General features: G+C 35.7%; 1 protein-coding gene across 1 annotated transcript; it reads right to left on the bottom strand.

Moving 5' to 3' along the window:
- Positions 1–1,548: 1,548 nt before the first annotated feature.
- On the bottom strand, positions 1,549–12,164 carry LOC100376713 (transcriptional activator Myb-like). Its single transcript, XM_006814070.3, has 17 exons — positions 12,008–12,164; positions 9,472–9,592; positions 8,166–8,318; positions 7,438–7,541; positions 7,148–7,276; positions 6,751–7,000; positions 5,758–5,827; positions 5,438–5,555; positions 5,185–5,342; positions 4,851–4,984; positions 4,474–4,653; positions 4,209–4,348; positions 3,902–4,025; positions 3,647–3,772; positions 3,346–3,438; positions 2,214–2,405; positions 1,549–1,729 (listed from the first exon to the last, which is right to left on the bottom strand). Exons 1-17 carry the CDS (start codon positions 12,028–12,030, stop codon positions 1,616–1,618), a joined length of 2,229 nt encoding a protein of 742 aa, XP_006814133.1. The 5' UTR covers positions 12,031–12,164; the 3' UTR covers positions 1,549–1,615.
- Positions 12,165–18,588: the final 6,424 nt, after the last annotated feature.

Below are 18,588 nucleotides of genomic sequence, written 5' to 3' on the forward strand. Positions count from 1 at the left end.
ATGTAACCAATACATTACAAAAAGCCATTACACTTTTCAAAATTACATTTTTGGTATAACTGAATAACTGTTATGGGTTAAAATGCCAATGCATTGTTCTAGGCAGTGTCAATAATTACTTGGGTCTAGTAATATACTGACATGGGAGTGGCTGAACCAACACATCAAGTAATCTACAATAATTATTGCATACAATTATACTCGACTCCATCGTACATATCCACCCATGCAAGTCAAAAAATACAATCTTGAAATCTGGGGAGTAAGAGGGGGTGTGAAACAGATCAGAAAACTGGTGTCAGAACAATATCGGCAACAAACCCAGACTATCAGCAAGCAGTAAAACACACGTGTCCCAATTAAATCTACACTACGACCGTGCAACGGCAAGTGTAGGTATGAACATCCACTGAAATACTATAATTGTAAATATTTACAAGATAACGGTAGTCAACTTAAAAAAATATATATATGCAAAGTACAAACTTACATGATATTCTGATCCAGTAAAAATGACTACACATTTTGAAATGAGTGTACATGACTTGTAAAGTGCATTTACAAAGCTGAATTCCAAAGTAATCAACATCAGACACCACGAAGTCATTCACACAATGCTCTACCGTGTTTGAAGTTTTACATGTGTATTTAATATTATGAAATCTGTTAAAAAACAAAAACATGACTGAACACTGGCTCTATGCGAAAAAAAAAAAATATCCACACAGTAACTAGAACAATTCCAACAATTTGTATCTCATTTACAACACTACACATACATCAAAGATATATTTTTCATATAATTATTTTAAAATAGATTCTTTTGTTATCAAAGCTATTATTTTCTGTACATTAATGCAATTACACACTGCCCCTCGGCAAATGCACCCTGTCACCCCCTGCCAAGAAATGTAATGGTTTTCATTCATGAAACTAAACATCAAGTAAATTTGACGAATCAAAATTTAAGTACTGCTTATTCCTTCTTGATTCAGTGCATAGAATGAAACAAACACAACTTTCCTTTTTTTCAGATTTGTTATATAAAGCAAGGGTTTTTGATAAGTCTGCGTAAACAGTAGAAACTGATTATAATTTCTATAATCTAAGATAAGAAAAAAAGGCCAAGGTAGGTGCAGGGTACAAAAAATATTTAGATTTTTATCATTAAAATCTAATCAAACAATTTAGTAAAGTTCTGCCTAATAAGTCAAACATATGACCAACATAGTTATAAACGTAAACCACAGCATTTGTTGACAGAGAAATCGTTGAGGGAGGCGACATACAATACATCACAACATTATTTCTCGTATGAATATAAGTGGAGTGACATATACGTAAAGAGGAAAGTGTTAATTTACATCACAAGTAAATTGCATGGTCCATATCTAATGTCTGAAGCAGAGGTATATAAAGCTACAAACACTGGAACAGGGATATCAGACATATGTTTAGGCAGAACTTACAAGTTACACCATTGGCTAAAATCTCAAGCAGCTGCGAGTTACTCATCAAACTGGAGAATTAAGTTTCTATCACTAACAGTTTTTTTTTTTTTTCACACAGTGATCATCATGTCACACTTGCAGTGTTCTTCCATTGTGTGTGAAATTCACAACACCAGTGATCTAGGTTTACACTGGTTCATATAACGATGTGCTTGCTCCGTCAGTAATTTTTGGTCCTCTGTCTTGCCACACGCAACAGTTTCCCAAGCCGCATCAAGCTGGATGTAAAAAAAACAAAAAAAACATAGAAATATTACAAGACTGTATAACTATTGCATACATTGATAAGTCTATGCATGCACATATGTGCAGAAATTACAGTGCAGAAAGTGAAAGGAGTGAAATATCACACAAGTGAAGACATTATCTGTCAAGGAAATGTTCCTTTTACTTTAACTAGGGAGGCATATTCTTTTAGTCATCGAGGTGGTATGATTTCAGCCAATCAACATCAGTATAGTGGTTCCCAGATTTATGTGTCGAGCAAGAGTGTTTAAACACAACATTAAAGTTAAACCTATAAACTGACGCCTGTAATGCCTTCAGGTGCATCATGCAGACGTGAAATCTACCATTCAATCACGTTAGAATTTTAATTTCCGGCAAGACAGGTAATTTTGTGTGTTATTTGTGACAAGCAGAACATGCGCACAAACAAATCAATAAAGCATGCGTGATGGTCCAAGAAAGCCCATCACCCACCTGTGCAAGGGGTTTACAGGGAGTCTCCTGAAATCGCACATGTCTGTCTTCAGTCTTTAATTTCATCTTCTGTGATGCATTCGGTGAACCGGGCACCATGAAGGCTTTGTTGAAGGATGTGGAAGTGTAACAGGGCTGAGAACCATAGTTGGATGACATCAGCATAGAGCCATCACTTAGCAGGCTCTTGTTCTGGAAAATCGATCATTATGCAAATAAAAAAACTTTTTGTAAAAGCTGTTGAAAGGTAAAATGTGGCGGCAAGCAAGCAAAAAAAAAAAAAACAAGAAGCTAGAGTGCACATTAAATAGAGAAGGAAAAGAAGACAGCACACAAAATCAAGTGCAAGAAAAACTAAAAAGCAAAACTAACCAAGCTGTTGAACTCGTCTGTGAATACAGTGTCATCTTTGAAAAGCTGTCGCACTATAATTGAGCTATCTGAATCTAAATCTAAATAGGAATTCTGCTGCATAATATCAACAAAATAAAAAATAAAACAAAGTCAGTGTGCAAATGGATCTAAAGCAAAGATAATATATGCAGGTCAGAATAAGCATATTTTAATTAACGCGCATGACTTTACTGCAAAATGCCAAAAATCATGATAATAGGATTACAGAAAGTTAATATAACCTACTGCCTAACAAAGTTTTTAGGTAGCAGTGAAGGTAAGGACTATCATGCCACAAAGTTTCACATCTCTCGACTTCCAAAACTTATAACAAAGTGGTGAGTTTGAAATGACTGTGTGTGTGTGTGTGTGTGTGTGTGTATGAGTGTATTTGTGCATGTGTACGCAGACATACGGTACATACGAACGCTTGGACAGACGGATGGACAGACTTTGTACAAAATAACTGAAGGCAAGTGTCTGTGTATTGACATTTGTCATAGTTTAGTTAGCTGCTTCAAGTCAAACAACAAGATATTTTTGAGTATGGTAACCAAATATTATTTTTCAATGGAAAATCAACAATGAATACTAAATCTTAAACTAATCCCACAGTATTAAAGGTGACGTGGCAATCAGACAATGCTTTTGTCTTTCAACATAGAGCTCATTATTCACTTAAAATTACGTCAGCATCATAGGTTTAAGTTCGCATCATTCAAGACAAATATTCACTTACAGGTGTATCAGGCATCGACGCTGGCTCAGGGCTGAATAAAGGACTCCATTGATGACTCAGCGACTTCCTGGCTTTCTTTGACGGAGTGTCACCCTGGTGAATTGAAGGACATGCCGATATTATTATCTAAACCAGGAACAGTTAAATTGCTACATTTATCTGGGGACACATTTTAAATACATTGCTTGCTAATGTTAAACAATCATTCATATCGGCTATTTGCGGAGATTTTCAGCAGACTATCGAATGATTGGTTTTCTTATCCCAGAGTTAACACTGTACAGAGCAAAACAAAACTTACCCCATTCTCTAGTTTTATATGTTTCGATGGTGAACAGAAACTACTGATGTCACCTGCTATACCGGACGATAACTCGTCTTTCTGTATAATTTCACTTAGGTCCTCCAGATGACTTGGCGTCTGCGGCTGAAACGCAAGGACGCAGCAATTAATAAACTTAGATGAGGACAAAAAAAAAATCAACAAATCAATCCTGAAGCAGCATATTCAATTTTATATTTCACAAAAATAGGCATAAAACATCACTGTACATACCAACTGTTTCAATGGACCATTTTTCTTTTCCAATATCGCAAGCGCGTCTTTAAGTGGGGTTGGCGTCCTGGGCGTGGTATCCAGCAATGCACGTCGAATTCTAGGCGTTCTGAATACAGTCTCCCTGTGCAATAAAGGTGATGAAGTACATCAGAAATGCATGCATGAATGAGCGCAACATATAACTGAGTTACTTGAATGGAATATGGGAATAATTACTTCTGCAAAGCTAATGCTAAACAACATCAATATTGAAAACTTTATACATGATATAGAGAAGCACATGACGAGAAGAGGATCATCTTACTTGTTTTCTTTGTTTGCTGAAGTTTCATTTATTGGCATCGTTACAGGAGTAGATAATATATTATTGATATGGAGGTTAGATACTGGAGTGGAAGTTAGACTGATTCCTCGATCATTGGGCAAGCCAGGGCTGTTCAGGAACTACAATAGAAATAGACAGTAAAGTGAAAAGACAAGTCAGCACATGTCGTAAACTCATAGGTAAAAACGAAGCATACCGGTATGACACACAAAGGAAATGCAACGCTTAGAAAGATGTTGTATACCTGAGATGGTGAGAATGGCAAAGGTTTAATTGGTGTGTTTTTAGGTGAGCAGGGAATAGTCTGTGGAAGGGGCTGCGGCTCGTCCTCATGTTCTTCTTTCATGTATGCTGTGTTGAGATGTTGATACCTGTCTGTCCTTTGTGTTATTGAATCGTCTAAATCTTGCATGTGTTGATGATGCTGAAGGCAATATTATTAAGGATGCAAACACATGGAGAAGTCTTATTTCCATTATAAAAAACCATCTAGTGGGCTGTACTAACATAACAAATTGAAATAACAAAGGTCCTAGCAAAAATTGCATCGAGAGAAATACAGAGAGAAAATAAATTATCAGAAATTGGATTAAATATTAAAATTATATTTGAAAAGGATACTCTTCTTTTTCGACTTCTTCTCAATATGCTTGGCGGTGAACTAAATCTAGATGTCACCGGTGATGTAATCGGTATTAGTGACCCTGAAACATCTTTCGATAGTGATGAGATGGCATGACTGTCAAAACGATAACCTAAGATTTGGAAAATTTTTAGGTTTAGCAAAAACAGAGTTGACATCAAAGATAGATACTTCATTTTTTTTAAAGTAATTTTTACTATCGACAGAACTACCATAGATTTGTCAGTGCATGATACCAAACCCTATTTCATTTCTTCTAATTTTTGTAATAGAAAACACAAGGATGAAAAGAGTTGTATAACTATATCGTACCTGTCACTCCTTTTCTTTGTAATTTTGTAAACTGCGTTGGTGTGGCTCCAGGATTTCTATCCGAAGTACCCGTCAACAATTCATATGTACTTAAATTAGATGCGTTGCCCTGCTCTAGAAGTTGGGTACTCTCTGGCATGTCAGGAATATTTGCACCTCTGAGATAAAAAATAAAACAAGAGAATAAGAAATGTTCACCACTTTATATACTATTACATGTGCCCCCGAAAATAACGTTGGTTTCTCTGCTCACCTAAACGGTGACAGATGATCTCCATCCATAACTATCCATCTCATTGGGCTCTCTCCTTCATTAACAACATGCTGGTTCTGCATTCTTGCCGGCTGGTAGTCTTTGCGTTTATTTTTCTCTGAAATAAACAAAAAATCTAAATTAAAGTACAAGTACTGTACATAAAATCAAATGTATAGAATTTACCATATTTGTCTAAATTCTTCTCTGATTATTAACAAATGTGAAAAGCTACACTAGCAAGGCAAGCATTTGTGGGCCCAGCTGAATAAAATTGTACGTACAAGTGAATAACTATGGAGTTATTTTTTTGAGCTTACCGTATCCATCTCTTGCATCATAGTGATCTGAATCATACTGGTAATACTGCGTGTTCTGTGAATGGTGAATCTGAAGTAGAAGAACACATAGCTAAGTAAATACAAACGTTACACCTGTATATATTGAAAGCATGTACATGTGTTAAGGGGGTGAGCGCTTAGCTCAGCAGCCCCACCCCCCCTCCTCTCGAAAAAATATCTAAATGACAATTTTAGTTCACAATGTGCCAGACTGACGAAAATGTGACACCACCACCCCCCCTTAGAAATGTGACAAAAGTGTGAGGTTAGTTGAGCAAGGTGCTAAAGCCAGACAAGTACAGTAAACCCAAGGTGCACACCATAATGATTACTGTAAAATGCTTATTTATTCACTGGGTTTTAATTTTGCTCATTTCGCTGCATGGAAAATGCACTAAATTAAAACCCAGTGAATATGTAAAATTTAGCATAGAACACATTATCTAGATGATAAAACCGTGAATATGAGTATGCCTGAATATGCTGAATGAGTGAAATTTAAACCCAGTGAAAATTACTCACTTTACAGTACCTAATGATATAAACTGAAAGTCTGAATCATAATCATGTGTCTATTGAGACATAAATTGAGAACTCAACACGCGGTAAACTCTGGTATATGCGAGGTGTGCACCATGTGTATAATACATTGTTTAATTGTGACACTTTCTATATTCCATCACCACCCACTGAAACAATGTTCATGCAAGGTTTATAAATGGAGATCTTCTTTTACATTTTTGTTATAAATTTTTAGGTTATACACATGCGCCTAATGGATATCACAGCAGTGAATGTATGCTACAATTATGAATATAAATTGTTTGTTTTGAGATTTCACCCACAAAAAGTCAAACTGGAAATACACGCGCACCACCAACAAATAAGAATCAATGACTGGTCAACTTACTTGAGCCATTAACAACAAAATTAGTTTATATATTTCATGTGAAAATAAGATCAAAAATTCACCTGATTATTATGCGACTGTAAAGAATTGTTGTTATTGAGATGTTGATATCTTGAATACTGCTCTTGATGGTGATGGTGGTGTTGAACTTGTTGTGGTTCAAAGTCAGGTTCATAATCATAGTCTTGGTAATCATGCTCGTGCTGTTGAAGCTTGTTGGGTTTTGGTGAGACATCACCAAATGGTTTCTCACCCGCTTCCACCTTCCTTCTCATGGTAGAATTCCAGTGGTTCTTGATGGCGTTATCAGTTCTGTTTTGAGACACATTAAAAGTTGTTAGTTATTATCCAGTTATCCATTGCGGAAAGAAAAAAAGAAGATCATGATCACAAAACTTACAAATGAAGGAGTTTACCGTAACTCCAGGCACTACAAAGTTGGAATATTATAAAACATACCTTCCGGGTAAAAGTTTAGCGATTTCCGCCCATCTGTTTCCAAGGCGTTTATGTGCTTCGTAAATGATACGGTCTTCCTCCTCACTCCAGGCACATTTCTTGATGTCTGGATTAAGGTGATTATGCCACCTGAAAAATAAAAAAATAAAATAAATAAAAACATTAGCGGTATATAGTTTTACTACACAAGAATGAATGATTTACAGTTTTAAGCACTTTCCACAAATATGGCCAAAACCTAAATTAAAAACTGTAAATGATAGGAAAAATTAAAAGTTGTCAAATCCTACCTTTCTCTGCACTGTTTTCCAATGCGTCCCCTTAAATGCTTGGCAATCAATGACCATCTTTTCGGCCCATATTTACTCACAAGTTCAATCACTTTTTCATCTTCCTGTATGTAGAATACAAAAAATATTTCATTGGTTTGCTTTGTTTTCAATAGTAGTTCAAATATGTTCAAGTGTTTTGCATTCACCTACTCATGTACCCACAGCTGCTAGGAAACAATAAACAGTATGTATGCAAATTAGGTGTAATGTACAGCGAAGCACTTTGAATATAAAGGGACCAGGTGGTCGTTCCAATCCAGACATTTCTGATGCCCATGTGAAGTTATCTGCATTTAGTTTTTACGGTAGATCAACAAAATTCACATTTTTCATATTTGTTAGCACAATGGACCTTTTTTTGCTCACTGAGAAATCATGCGCTATGAGTGAAATTGAACGTAAAAACAAACAATGGTCATAGCTTTGTAGTTAAATCAAATCATCTTGTGGGATTTGACAAATATGAAAGTAGTATTTCCGCATTTGATGGGAATAAATCTTGATGAAGTAAGGGTATCTTAACGCTATACATGTATTTCCTTCTAAAAAAATCAGCATTTTGTCATTGATCTCTTAAAAAAAAGGATATCAAATTTAAATTGCTTGATTTCTGTGGCTGTTGTTCAGTTCACAAATTCTACAAGATTTTGCAGTTATTAAACACATGCTGATTTAAAACATCATACCTCTTTCGTCCAGGGTCCTTTGATAAGCTCTGGATTAAGAACTTTCTGCCATCTATGTAAACACTGTACGTCAGTCCGGTCGCTGAAAAAACTAGCGATCAACTTCCAGTTGTCTGTGCCATTGGTATCTACATATTGCTTTAACCTCTCATCCTGTATAAAAGAATTAAGCAAAGAAATATAGACCATTTGTGGATCATGGAAGTTTGGCACTTTGATAAAAGAGCTATGAATTGAACTGTAGCGAAAAAAAGGTGTGAGACGTACTGTCTGGAATATTGTTTATTGTTTTACTTGTTACTTCAGTGAACACATCTAATCAGTTCACTGTTCAGTTCATAGCAAAAACAAATCCCATTCCATGACACTTATTGACAAATATAATAAACTCGTGAAAACTAAGGGTATCGTAAATAGCCAAGGTAAAAGGGAATCAATCAAACGCATGCTAGATATTGAACACAAAAATCAAAGTGTTTCTTTCAGTCTATTGGTATTATATTTTTTTATTTCCATCACTACATTGTTTTGGTCTTAGTTTTTTCTTTTCCTTAAACAACATTGTCCTCTTCAACATCTTTGTCCTCAGCTCTTGTCACGTTTTGTGAATTCAATAAAATTTTGTGCATTTCATGTATTAAAAATTATATTTACTACAACAAACTTCTTGTTTTTAATTCAAAATAATGTTTTTATTTAATTAAGAAAATACTTGGTGCGGTGATATTTTTAATATTGTGCACCAACTATCCGTTGAATCGCAAATGTCAAAATGTCATAGTATTCGGAACATGTCAGAGAAATAAGATCAACCCGAGGTTCAAAGTCGCCACTTATCCCCCTGGGGATCAAACAACGGTCCAGGATCAATAAGTTTGAGGGAAAACACTTTTTATACTGCTTAAAATTGTGAGTTTTTAATATTTGGGCCATTAAAAAAAAACGCGATCCAATATTTCATATTTTTTGGTCGGCTGCTGAGGGCAACAAAACAATTTTTTTTTTTGGCCTTATCTTAAAAGTTGAATATATTGTTATTTCAGTATCCGAATATCATCCAATGTGGTATGAATTTGTGAAAAACTTATGATTTTAAGATAAAAAATCTGGAAAAGATTTTTTCTTAGTAAGATCATTTTTATGGAATGGTTGTAGTGCTCTTGAATGTTGATCACTCTCACATAGTTATAGTTGTACAAATTCATAAATTTTTTTTTTATATTACTTAGCATTAATTATTGACAGAATGCTGAAGACCTTTCTTTGACATGTCAATTTCCAATAGACCTGTCTATTTTATTCTCACCTCCTCTTTTGTCCATCTTCCTTTGTTGATAAATTTTTTCTGAGGCCTCATTATAGGCATGTCATAATCATGATCGTACTGTTCGTATTCATCCCCGCTATCACTTTCACTGTCATAATAACTGAAAGGACAAAATGAGATAATAGTACAATGAAAAATATGCACACACCAGTGGCAATTTACCTACAATTGCAAGAAGGCAAATTGGGTGTGAGAAAGAGAGAAACATGTCTGATTGCAGAATCAATTACATAATAAAGGTCATCGTAATGAGACCTGGCGTGTATATAAGGTGACAGACAGACATGAAATCTTGAAATTCACACATTTTTTGACTACACAAAAAGACAGCTTTTCAGAAAGTTGTATGGATTATTTAATGGTGTAAATAGAGTGATTTAGTACCGGTAATCCTCAAGTAAACAAGACATTCCAGGTGATCACATGTTATCAGAAATTACTAGTATATTTTTAATTTTAACTAATTTGGCATAATTAAAAATTTTGGCATAATCACTTAGGGGTTTTACGAATAAAATGTTGCTGTAAAGTAAGTTCAACCATGGTCAACCCATAGTCAAAGCTCTATGTTATGTGTTTTTTGTCAGAAGTGTGTTCTATTTTGCACATACATCAATGCTGGAGAACAACTTAAAACTAGTTTTAAAAACTACAATTGTTTACAACAGCTGGCAATAAGCTTATAAAATGCAGAATATTTGCAGATGGCCCAATTTTCACACTCTCAAGGTGTGTCCAGATTAGGCAAAACCTTAGGGACAACGTCAAAAGATCGATGTCGGATAAAAAACCTATTTCCTTTAGTTTGGGGGGGGGGGGGTTGACCTCAAAAAGTTTTCATCCTACAGAAAAACGATTTTATTTTTTAATGAAGTCAAAAAAATCTTGGAGTATTTGTAGTTCGTTTTTTTTTCTCTCCAATCATTGACAGAAATAACCGAAAAAGGAAAAAAACAGAAAAATGGTTTGGTTCGAGTGTAAATCTGTGCGTCAAATGAGGTGCATTTGTAAAATCTTTTTACACCCACTCGACAGCCAACTGCTATGCAATACTACTGTCCGATTATCAATTTGTATTTAATGGTGAATGTAGTCTGACGCCATGACCAATATTTATCAATTATGTTTCAGTGGGGGGTAGAGGGGTTTGGAAAAAAACTAAAGGAATTAAGTTTTTTATCCGACATCGATCTTTTGAGGTCGTCCCTTATGGTACTAAGTATTTGATCAATGTTAATGTAGAAGTTCATAATTTGACTGTTGTACATATTTTGAATTTGTATTCCGTATAAAAAAAAGTTTCATTGCCGTTCAAAAATTAAAATGCCAACCAAATGAAGGCTTGGTCTCGCATTAGCATTTTAAAATCACTGCTCTGTAAACATGTTTAAAAGGAGGGAAATCCGCGAAACAAGTTGAGGCAAGTTTAAAGAACAAAGATCAACAATGCATTATTCTAGAGATTCTAAATTAAAATGGGGATTTAAATGGAATGACTGAGACATTCGGTTTTTTAAAACACAAACTAGGTTAACTCATTTTTTTTCTTCACTTACAGATTTCAGATATCTCGCTTTGAACAAAGACACAGGGGAAACAGTTGCTGGTTGGCAGTAGTCAGTTTGCCATGCCCTGGCAATGGGCGGTCAAAGTACAGTCAGTGTATATTTTGGCTTGATGAAAATCATCGCTAACACCCGTCTTTCGAAAACGGTGAATGTAACCAGGAATTTAAACATACCTTACACTTATGTGGTGTTGTGATTATAATCAGAGGGTCTATGTTATAATATAGAAACAAGTAAAGCTACGTGGGTTGGGTTATCTGGCACAAAATATCGAGTTAAAAACAAGTATCATGTACCATTTATTTACGGGGATATCGATGTCATATAGTGTAGGAAATAGCCTAAATATCCGCTGAAATCTCAAAGTCGTGCTATCACCAACTCTACCAAAATCTGTCATTTCGACAAAAGACATACGTGAATAGCGCGAGAGGTCCGCCATGATTTGGAAGCCAATGGAACTTGTTCAGTGTTCCTTTCGTTTAATCGCGAGATTTCGAAAACTTTATTTAAAAAAAATATCAAACAAATATTTTTTCGAATTTGTAGAGAAATGTCCTAGAAGCGATGGCAGTAAGTCCAGGCTGACAAAAGTGTAGCAAATATATTGATTCTACACAGCCCATTACGACGCCAGCGTGAAATCAGCTTGCTACATATAGTTCAGATCGAAGGGAACAACACCAAACGAGTCACGCGGATCGTTCTTGATAGACTTCCGCATATTATTATTTTGAATACAGTATTATATTTGCAACATAATAGATCGAGCAATACTTTATAAACACAATCATAAACACGGGGATAGTGTGACAAGTCAGATAATACCATTTCTGTGGATTAAACACAGGGTTGTGGGATCGGTCAAAAGCCTATGGCCCCGTCACATTCGTACCGGGGCATCATTTTTGCGATCGATCAAGCGCTGCAAATGCATCCATAATTACCTGTAATACCTAGAAGCAGCCATGGTTAATGTCCTCTATATCACAGCGTTGTTCTGGCAGGTATGTTTAGCCGATCGTGATCGGCAAGACAGAATGATCGTAAGTTTCAGCCCCAGTAGGATTTTACTGAGGTCTTTAGCAGTAGCAACAATGGCGTCTTGTGGAAATTGAATTTGCGCGCTCGTCATAATGATATGCAGGAAACTGGGCGCTGATTGGCGTTCACTGTTGTGACATCAGAATATTTAATTACGCCATTCAACCCATTTGTTACGTTTCCCCTGTCAAAAATAAGTCGTCGAACTCTGAATTCTCGGTATGCACAGAGCAGATTAGAACATGGGGTGCCTCTTTGAACATATGCACTATAATATGACATTTTCTTACGTGATCGAATGTAGTTCACTATAAAATGCTTCCCGCCGATAACATAACTTATATTTTACTTGGCACCCATTCATGTAAATGTGTCCTGGCAAGTTCACGAATTGCGCCTAAACAAAAGATCTTAATTTTTTCACTATTTCTCCTAGTATTGGCTGCGATTATATTCGTAATATCGATGGATGGGAAATACATTCACATCAGTCTACGAGTACAATGTCCTCAATGAATGAAATCAGTTAAAAACATAATCAAATGTAGGAAGGGGTAGAAACGTGGAATCATCAACCGTGTATATATTTACAAATACAAAACTATATGAAAAATGTGAAGTATTCGAAAAAAAAATAATTATGATCTGCCTGCCTAATATCAGCAGATGAGACAGCCTGCTATATTTGAAAATTATAATGATAATATAGGCAAATGATTATAGAAAATACACTAAAATATAAAACAAGGGCGTGACGCCATGCGAGATCAAATTGTAAACTCGGATTGTTTCTTCGATGGGATCGTTTCTTTGGTGCAATATCTAGTGACTTTGTCTCGAATCTAACCCCACCGGTTAATATATTATATTGTTTATTGGAACTTGTATGTACAATTAACTAATCATTATATATATGTATATATCTGTTCTATTTTTATAGAAGAACCTTCCCAAATAAAAAAAAAATCTAAAATTTAAAAATATAAGAGGTAGTCACTAAACCATGTACTTTCACACTCAAGCAAGAGAATAGACATGTTGGTGAACTAGCCTTGCACTGTGAGTGTTTTATTGTTTACACTCCAGTTTTTTTCACAAATAAAAAAAAATTTAGAAAAAAGAACTGCAGACCACACTTCTTTATATTTTTTAGTGGGCAAGCCATGTTTCCACATACTACAAAAATACACATAATATTTCTATTTAATTTATTTTATTTAAAAAAAATATATTTTAGAAGCATAACAATACAACGACGAGATTCGGTGTCACAGTTTGCTCCCAATTCATACTGGAATATTGCCAGCAATAATTAATAACGCTTGTTCAGAAAACCATTTATTCCCGACATCATATTCAATGGCTAGTTCTCAGGATCTACAACAGTAAATAAATAAACAGAAATCATTTTGATGCGTGGTTTTTAGACGACACTGCCATATCGCACAGATATTCAACACCACCATATCGAATTTGGATTTGGACCATACCATTTCAAGCTGCAGGGTGTCTAAACAATGACTCAACAAACAATAAACACATCTTCCACCCACCACACAAATTTTAGCCACAATTGAACAACCAAGAAAGCATCAAATATCAGGCTGCATCTTGAAAACAACGAGATACCAAATTACAACCAGTCATTACAAACATGCATTAATGGTTCCTATACTCATTTGTGTACAACAAGCTTAGCCAATAGATGCACCTGACTCATCAAACTTTTGACCAACCACTCATTCTAAATATTGTGGAGTGAGGGCGCTATTTACTAATGAGAGGAATCTTTTAAAAGAATTAAACAGTGTTGTTGTTGTAGCAGAATAGTTTTTTGGGCACTTTTCACATTTTTTTTTAAAATCACACGAATAGCTCCCTAAGGCATGCTACATATATTGGTGTATTTATTTTATTGAAAAAAAAAATATCTTGTACAAGTAAACTGATTTTTTTCTTGTGTGCAAACAAATGGCCAAGTTTTTGTTTATCCAGTGTACACCCAACTAGTGCATCTCATTAATATGCATGGTTTACAAACATAACTGAACTGAGGGTAAATAGTCTTACGTTGGGCCACTTTCTTTATTTGCTATTTACAAACAACTGATAAGATATCTGTTTGTAGTTTACACACAGCTGGTAAGATGTGTGCACTGCTGCCTTTCTAGACAGGAAGTACAGCAAAGACAAAACAATCGCTTTTGAAACAACACATTTTGAATAAACAAAAAAGAACATGAATGTACTACTTCAATGTAATTATATGTTAACAGAATAAAAACTTACAATAAATTTCTGTAATACTTTTTCTTGGCTTTGTCATTGAAAGGTGTCTGAACACAGGGTTAATGCAGCTACATTGGGAGGGGGCTTCCTTTTACAAAATATGGTTGCAAACCATAAAATACGGCCATCTGTGGTGGCTATGCATTGCATGAAAATTCTGATAACAGGCCACAAACTACATGTAAAAGTTGATCAATGATAAGAATATGCTGGGACCTGGTTTATATAATCCATTTTTCAGAGGAGTTTTCACCAAGTAGGCATACTTGCATGCTTAGGTTTTTCTAAATTCGTAAATTATGTTACATGTAATAAATCTGTCTGATAAATACTTGGTTGTTTTATCTAATGTACTCATGCGAACAAAATGCACGGGAACGAAATAGTAGCGTCCCCCCCCCCGGGGCCGACGTCTTGACATCGGATATGGGCCAGTGTTTCACGCAAGGCAAGGGCTGACTTTTTCGTACGATTTCGGTAAAAAATAAAAGTATCATCTAAAATCTAGGTAGTTTTTATAGATGATAACAGTGAGTCCGGTTACAATTCAATTTTGAAGAGATTCATCTACAAGTATAAGACCGGAGGTTACTGCGACGGTAAAACTCTGTTTTGCGGGATTTGATTTTTAATAGCACAGGAAATGCTACATGCCGGCATACATCACTGGGTCACATTTTACAATTATTCTATTCACACCAATTAACAAACAGGGCAGCTTCCTTCATTAATGTGCAAAATATGCAAAGAAGGAGAGGGTTATCAGTAATTCTTTAGTTTAGTTGTCATTCACTAATTATGGACGAGATAGTAAGCACGCGAAAATTTCCACACAAAAAAAAAAGAAAAAAAGAAAGCGAGGAAGAAAGAAAAAAAAACGTCAACAGAATGATCACTCCTGTCAAAAAGATGTTGAAAGAGACGATGCTGGGTTGTACAGAACGGATTTCCCCGTCGAACCGAGTGTCAGCCATGAAGTGGACGAAGAAAGTTTTACCGTGACACTGAGAGTCCGATGAATCAGACTTCGATATAGTGGGTGATACCCCTGTTCAAAGCGTTCGAGAGATGTCTGTATCTCGCAGGAAAATATTGTTACCTTCCGACGTAGAAAAAGAAAGTGAGAGTGAATGTCACGGCCGATCTTTTGAAGACGGCGAGATTCGACTCGTTGACATGTCACTGTTGAATGCGCCCTAGAAAAAGAGATTTGACAATTTTGCAAAGTAGGCAATATCTCAATAGTGGAGCGCAGGCGTCACGGTCTAGGCAGTCAGTTTGAATTTCTTTGCACGCAAGGAGATTGTATTCGATCGAAACTGGGCCAGCCTAGCTTCCCGTCATCCCGAAAAAAAGGGAGCAGTTTTCGAAATAAATAGAAAAGCTGCCATTGGAGTGCGAGCGATTGGAAAGGGACGGCGCGCTCTGGTGAAACTGTCAAGCTATTAGGGGTTACCTCAACCAGTAACGGGTCCGCCCTTTCGCCAGTATGTACGAGCTGCCTCCAGGAGACTCCGAAACTCGTGGCATGCTTGAACAAATAAGTTTACAAACACAACGGCCCAAAAATAAATACACTGTATTTGCAAAAACTTCAACTGCCAAGTGTAGTGTCCGTATTGTTTGTTACTCAGCCTTACTCGCAAACAGAACCGATCACTTTGCATAATCCAAGCTTTAATGAATGACGTCACCATTCGTTATCAACACAGACTGTCACAAAACTCCACAGCGTGAAAGAAAACGGCCAAAAAACAAAGTTTTTCATAGATATAAATGTCGGTTCATGATTTTTCTAGAAAACAACTTTCAAAGCATTTCATTTACATTTAGCCCATGTAAATTTTGCTGCTAAAACGGGAGTTAACGTTGATTGAAGTTTGAAATAATAAAAGTGCCGATTTCTCGGTGTTTGGTTTCTGGCAATTACCATTGACCTAATTTTAAATGGCGTTTCAGTGAATAACGCTACGATGTCGCTGTTTAGCTTTTCTTACTCTTGGATATGTTGGCTTCATATCCGTATTTACATATTTGCAAAATTCTATTGCGTTTTTTCACAAACCTCGCGCAAACCACCGGTATACTCTAACTTTAACACCAACAAACGTGCTTGAAATTTGTGATTTTCGGAAAGAAAAAAACAACAACTTAATGCAAAAAATAGAAATACGGATTTAAACTTCATGACCTTTGCTTCAAAACAGTGTAAAGTTTTTGATCGCATGAATGACTGTAGAGATGACAATTAAAATTTTATTCACGTTAGTTAAATTATCAGCCCCGCTGATTGACAGAATCACGTGACGCTAAAACAAACACAATGTTCACAAAATATTAATAATAGGAAAATAAAAGTCAAGAGCTTTCCAAACATATATAGATTGTATGGTTTCTTGTAAAATTTATTCCGATTATAGGTGTTTACATTTTTCATGCAAAAAAACTATCCTGCTACCTTAAACAGATATATATATATATATATTATCGTTGTTAACTTCGTTGTTCATTTTTTTTACAGATAAATTAGATGATGTTATCATTCATGATATTGGTGTCATTTACTTGTGAATAAATATATTCAAGGGATATCTCGTTTTACATGATACTATCATTGATACTACTAGCATACAATGGCGGGAGATCTTTAAGTACGACCATAGAGTACATCATTTCGTTATAAACTCATCATTTCACGAATTCAGAATTTTAAATCACACACCGTCACCGCCTTCACATATCTGGTTGATTCGGATTCCCGCGTTACTCTTTGTTTAACCAATTAACATCCAGTGGGAGTTGGATAATGAATTGGAACCGGCAATCGATAACTCGTTATTGACCATTTTTTCCCGTGTTAATTGTGTTTATGGTGGGGCAGATCACCGGGACGGTGGGCAGATATACAAACAATTGCTTTGTACAGGACGTAGTATCCTATCCTATTCTACCAAATTCCCGGCCATAAAGTTGGGGGGATTGTCGTCCCCCATACATAACCTGAATGTAAGCCACACAGAACCATAGACCCTCTAACAGAGTCTATGACAGAACAGACGAGAAATGAATACCGTCGTGATATGGCTGATTGTATACCATTAGACTAGTATTTAGTAAGTAAATAACTTTTTACCAAAAAAACTCTAATCACGATTAAAAAATTGACATTTATGAATTTTTGGGTGTAATTTTTGGTTGGAATGAATGTATGCCCAAACCACTGCACGTCACAGCATGTCAAATGATCGGAATATAACTGTGTTTACTTTTTATAATCACAAAATAATGATACAATAACTGTGAATCGGGCTTTAGTTACGCCAGTTGTGGTAATGAGACACTTTACAATAAATCATGCCATAACGTTGCAGGTAGAAGATGCTACTAGCCGACTGCACTAACATGTCAGAGCAGGTAGAAACGGGTTTAAAGGTCGAATTTTAATTTATTTTTCTGGGATTCTGGGCATCCTTTCAAATCGATTTTGGGTATTATGGGGGAGATACTCCGACCTCCAGTACCAGGACAAAAAACTTTGTCAATACGGATCCCAAATTTCATTTATTTGCACCTCGTGTCCGACAATAACGGTGCACCAATATTCAGTACTTTCCGACGTGGAAGCGTTAGTAACTCAACATACAAAACAGTACAACATGCACGTAATGCAACACAAGTGACAGATGTGGCAATATCAATCGCATGTTAAGTGTCCCGACAATTTAAAAAAAAACATCAACATAGAAATGTAATAATTCAAACATTTTATAGGCGGGGCCGAGTTGAAAATGCATACAATAAATTGTGTGATCTGAGGCATGGAGTTCATGTCTGAGGTGGTCTTCCCTTTGTTTTGAAAAGCGGTAGAGTTACCAAAAAGATCCTCGTTTCCGGTTGTTAGAAGAATACAAGGTAATTGGAATTTCTCCATCCCTGAATCTCTGGCGATTATTTAATTGCGCCATTCAACCCTTTTTTAGGTTTCCTGTCAAAAATAAAAAGTCGAACTCTAAAATATTTTGTGGAGATAACAGTCTTCAAAACTCTTTTTATTTTAAGCCACACGTACCCTTTTTAAAACTACATACGTTTTTCAACCATATACACCAGAATGAAATTTAAAAATACGATTTCTTCATTTTACCATAGAAATCATTTTGGTGGGTGTTTGACAGACTCATTATGCAACAAATGG

The sequence above is a fragment of the Saccoglossus kowalevskii genome, chromosome 7 (assembly GCF_978046115.1).
Source record: "Saccoglossus kowalevskii chromosome 7, keSacKowa6.1, whole genome shotgun sequence".
NCBI lineage: Eukaryota > Metazoa > Hemichordata > Enteropneusta > Harrimaniidae > Saccoglossus > Saccoglossus kowalevskii.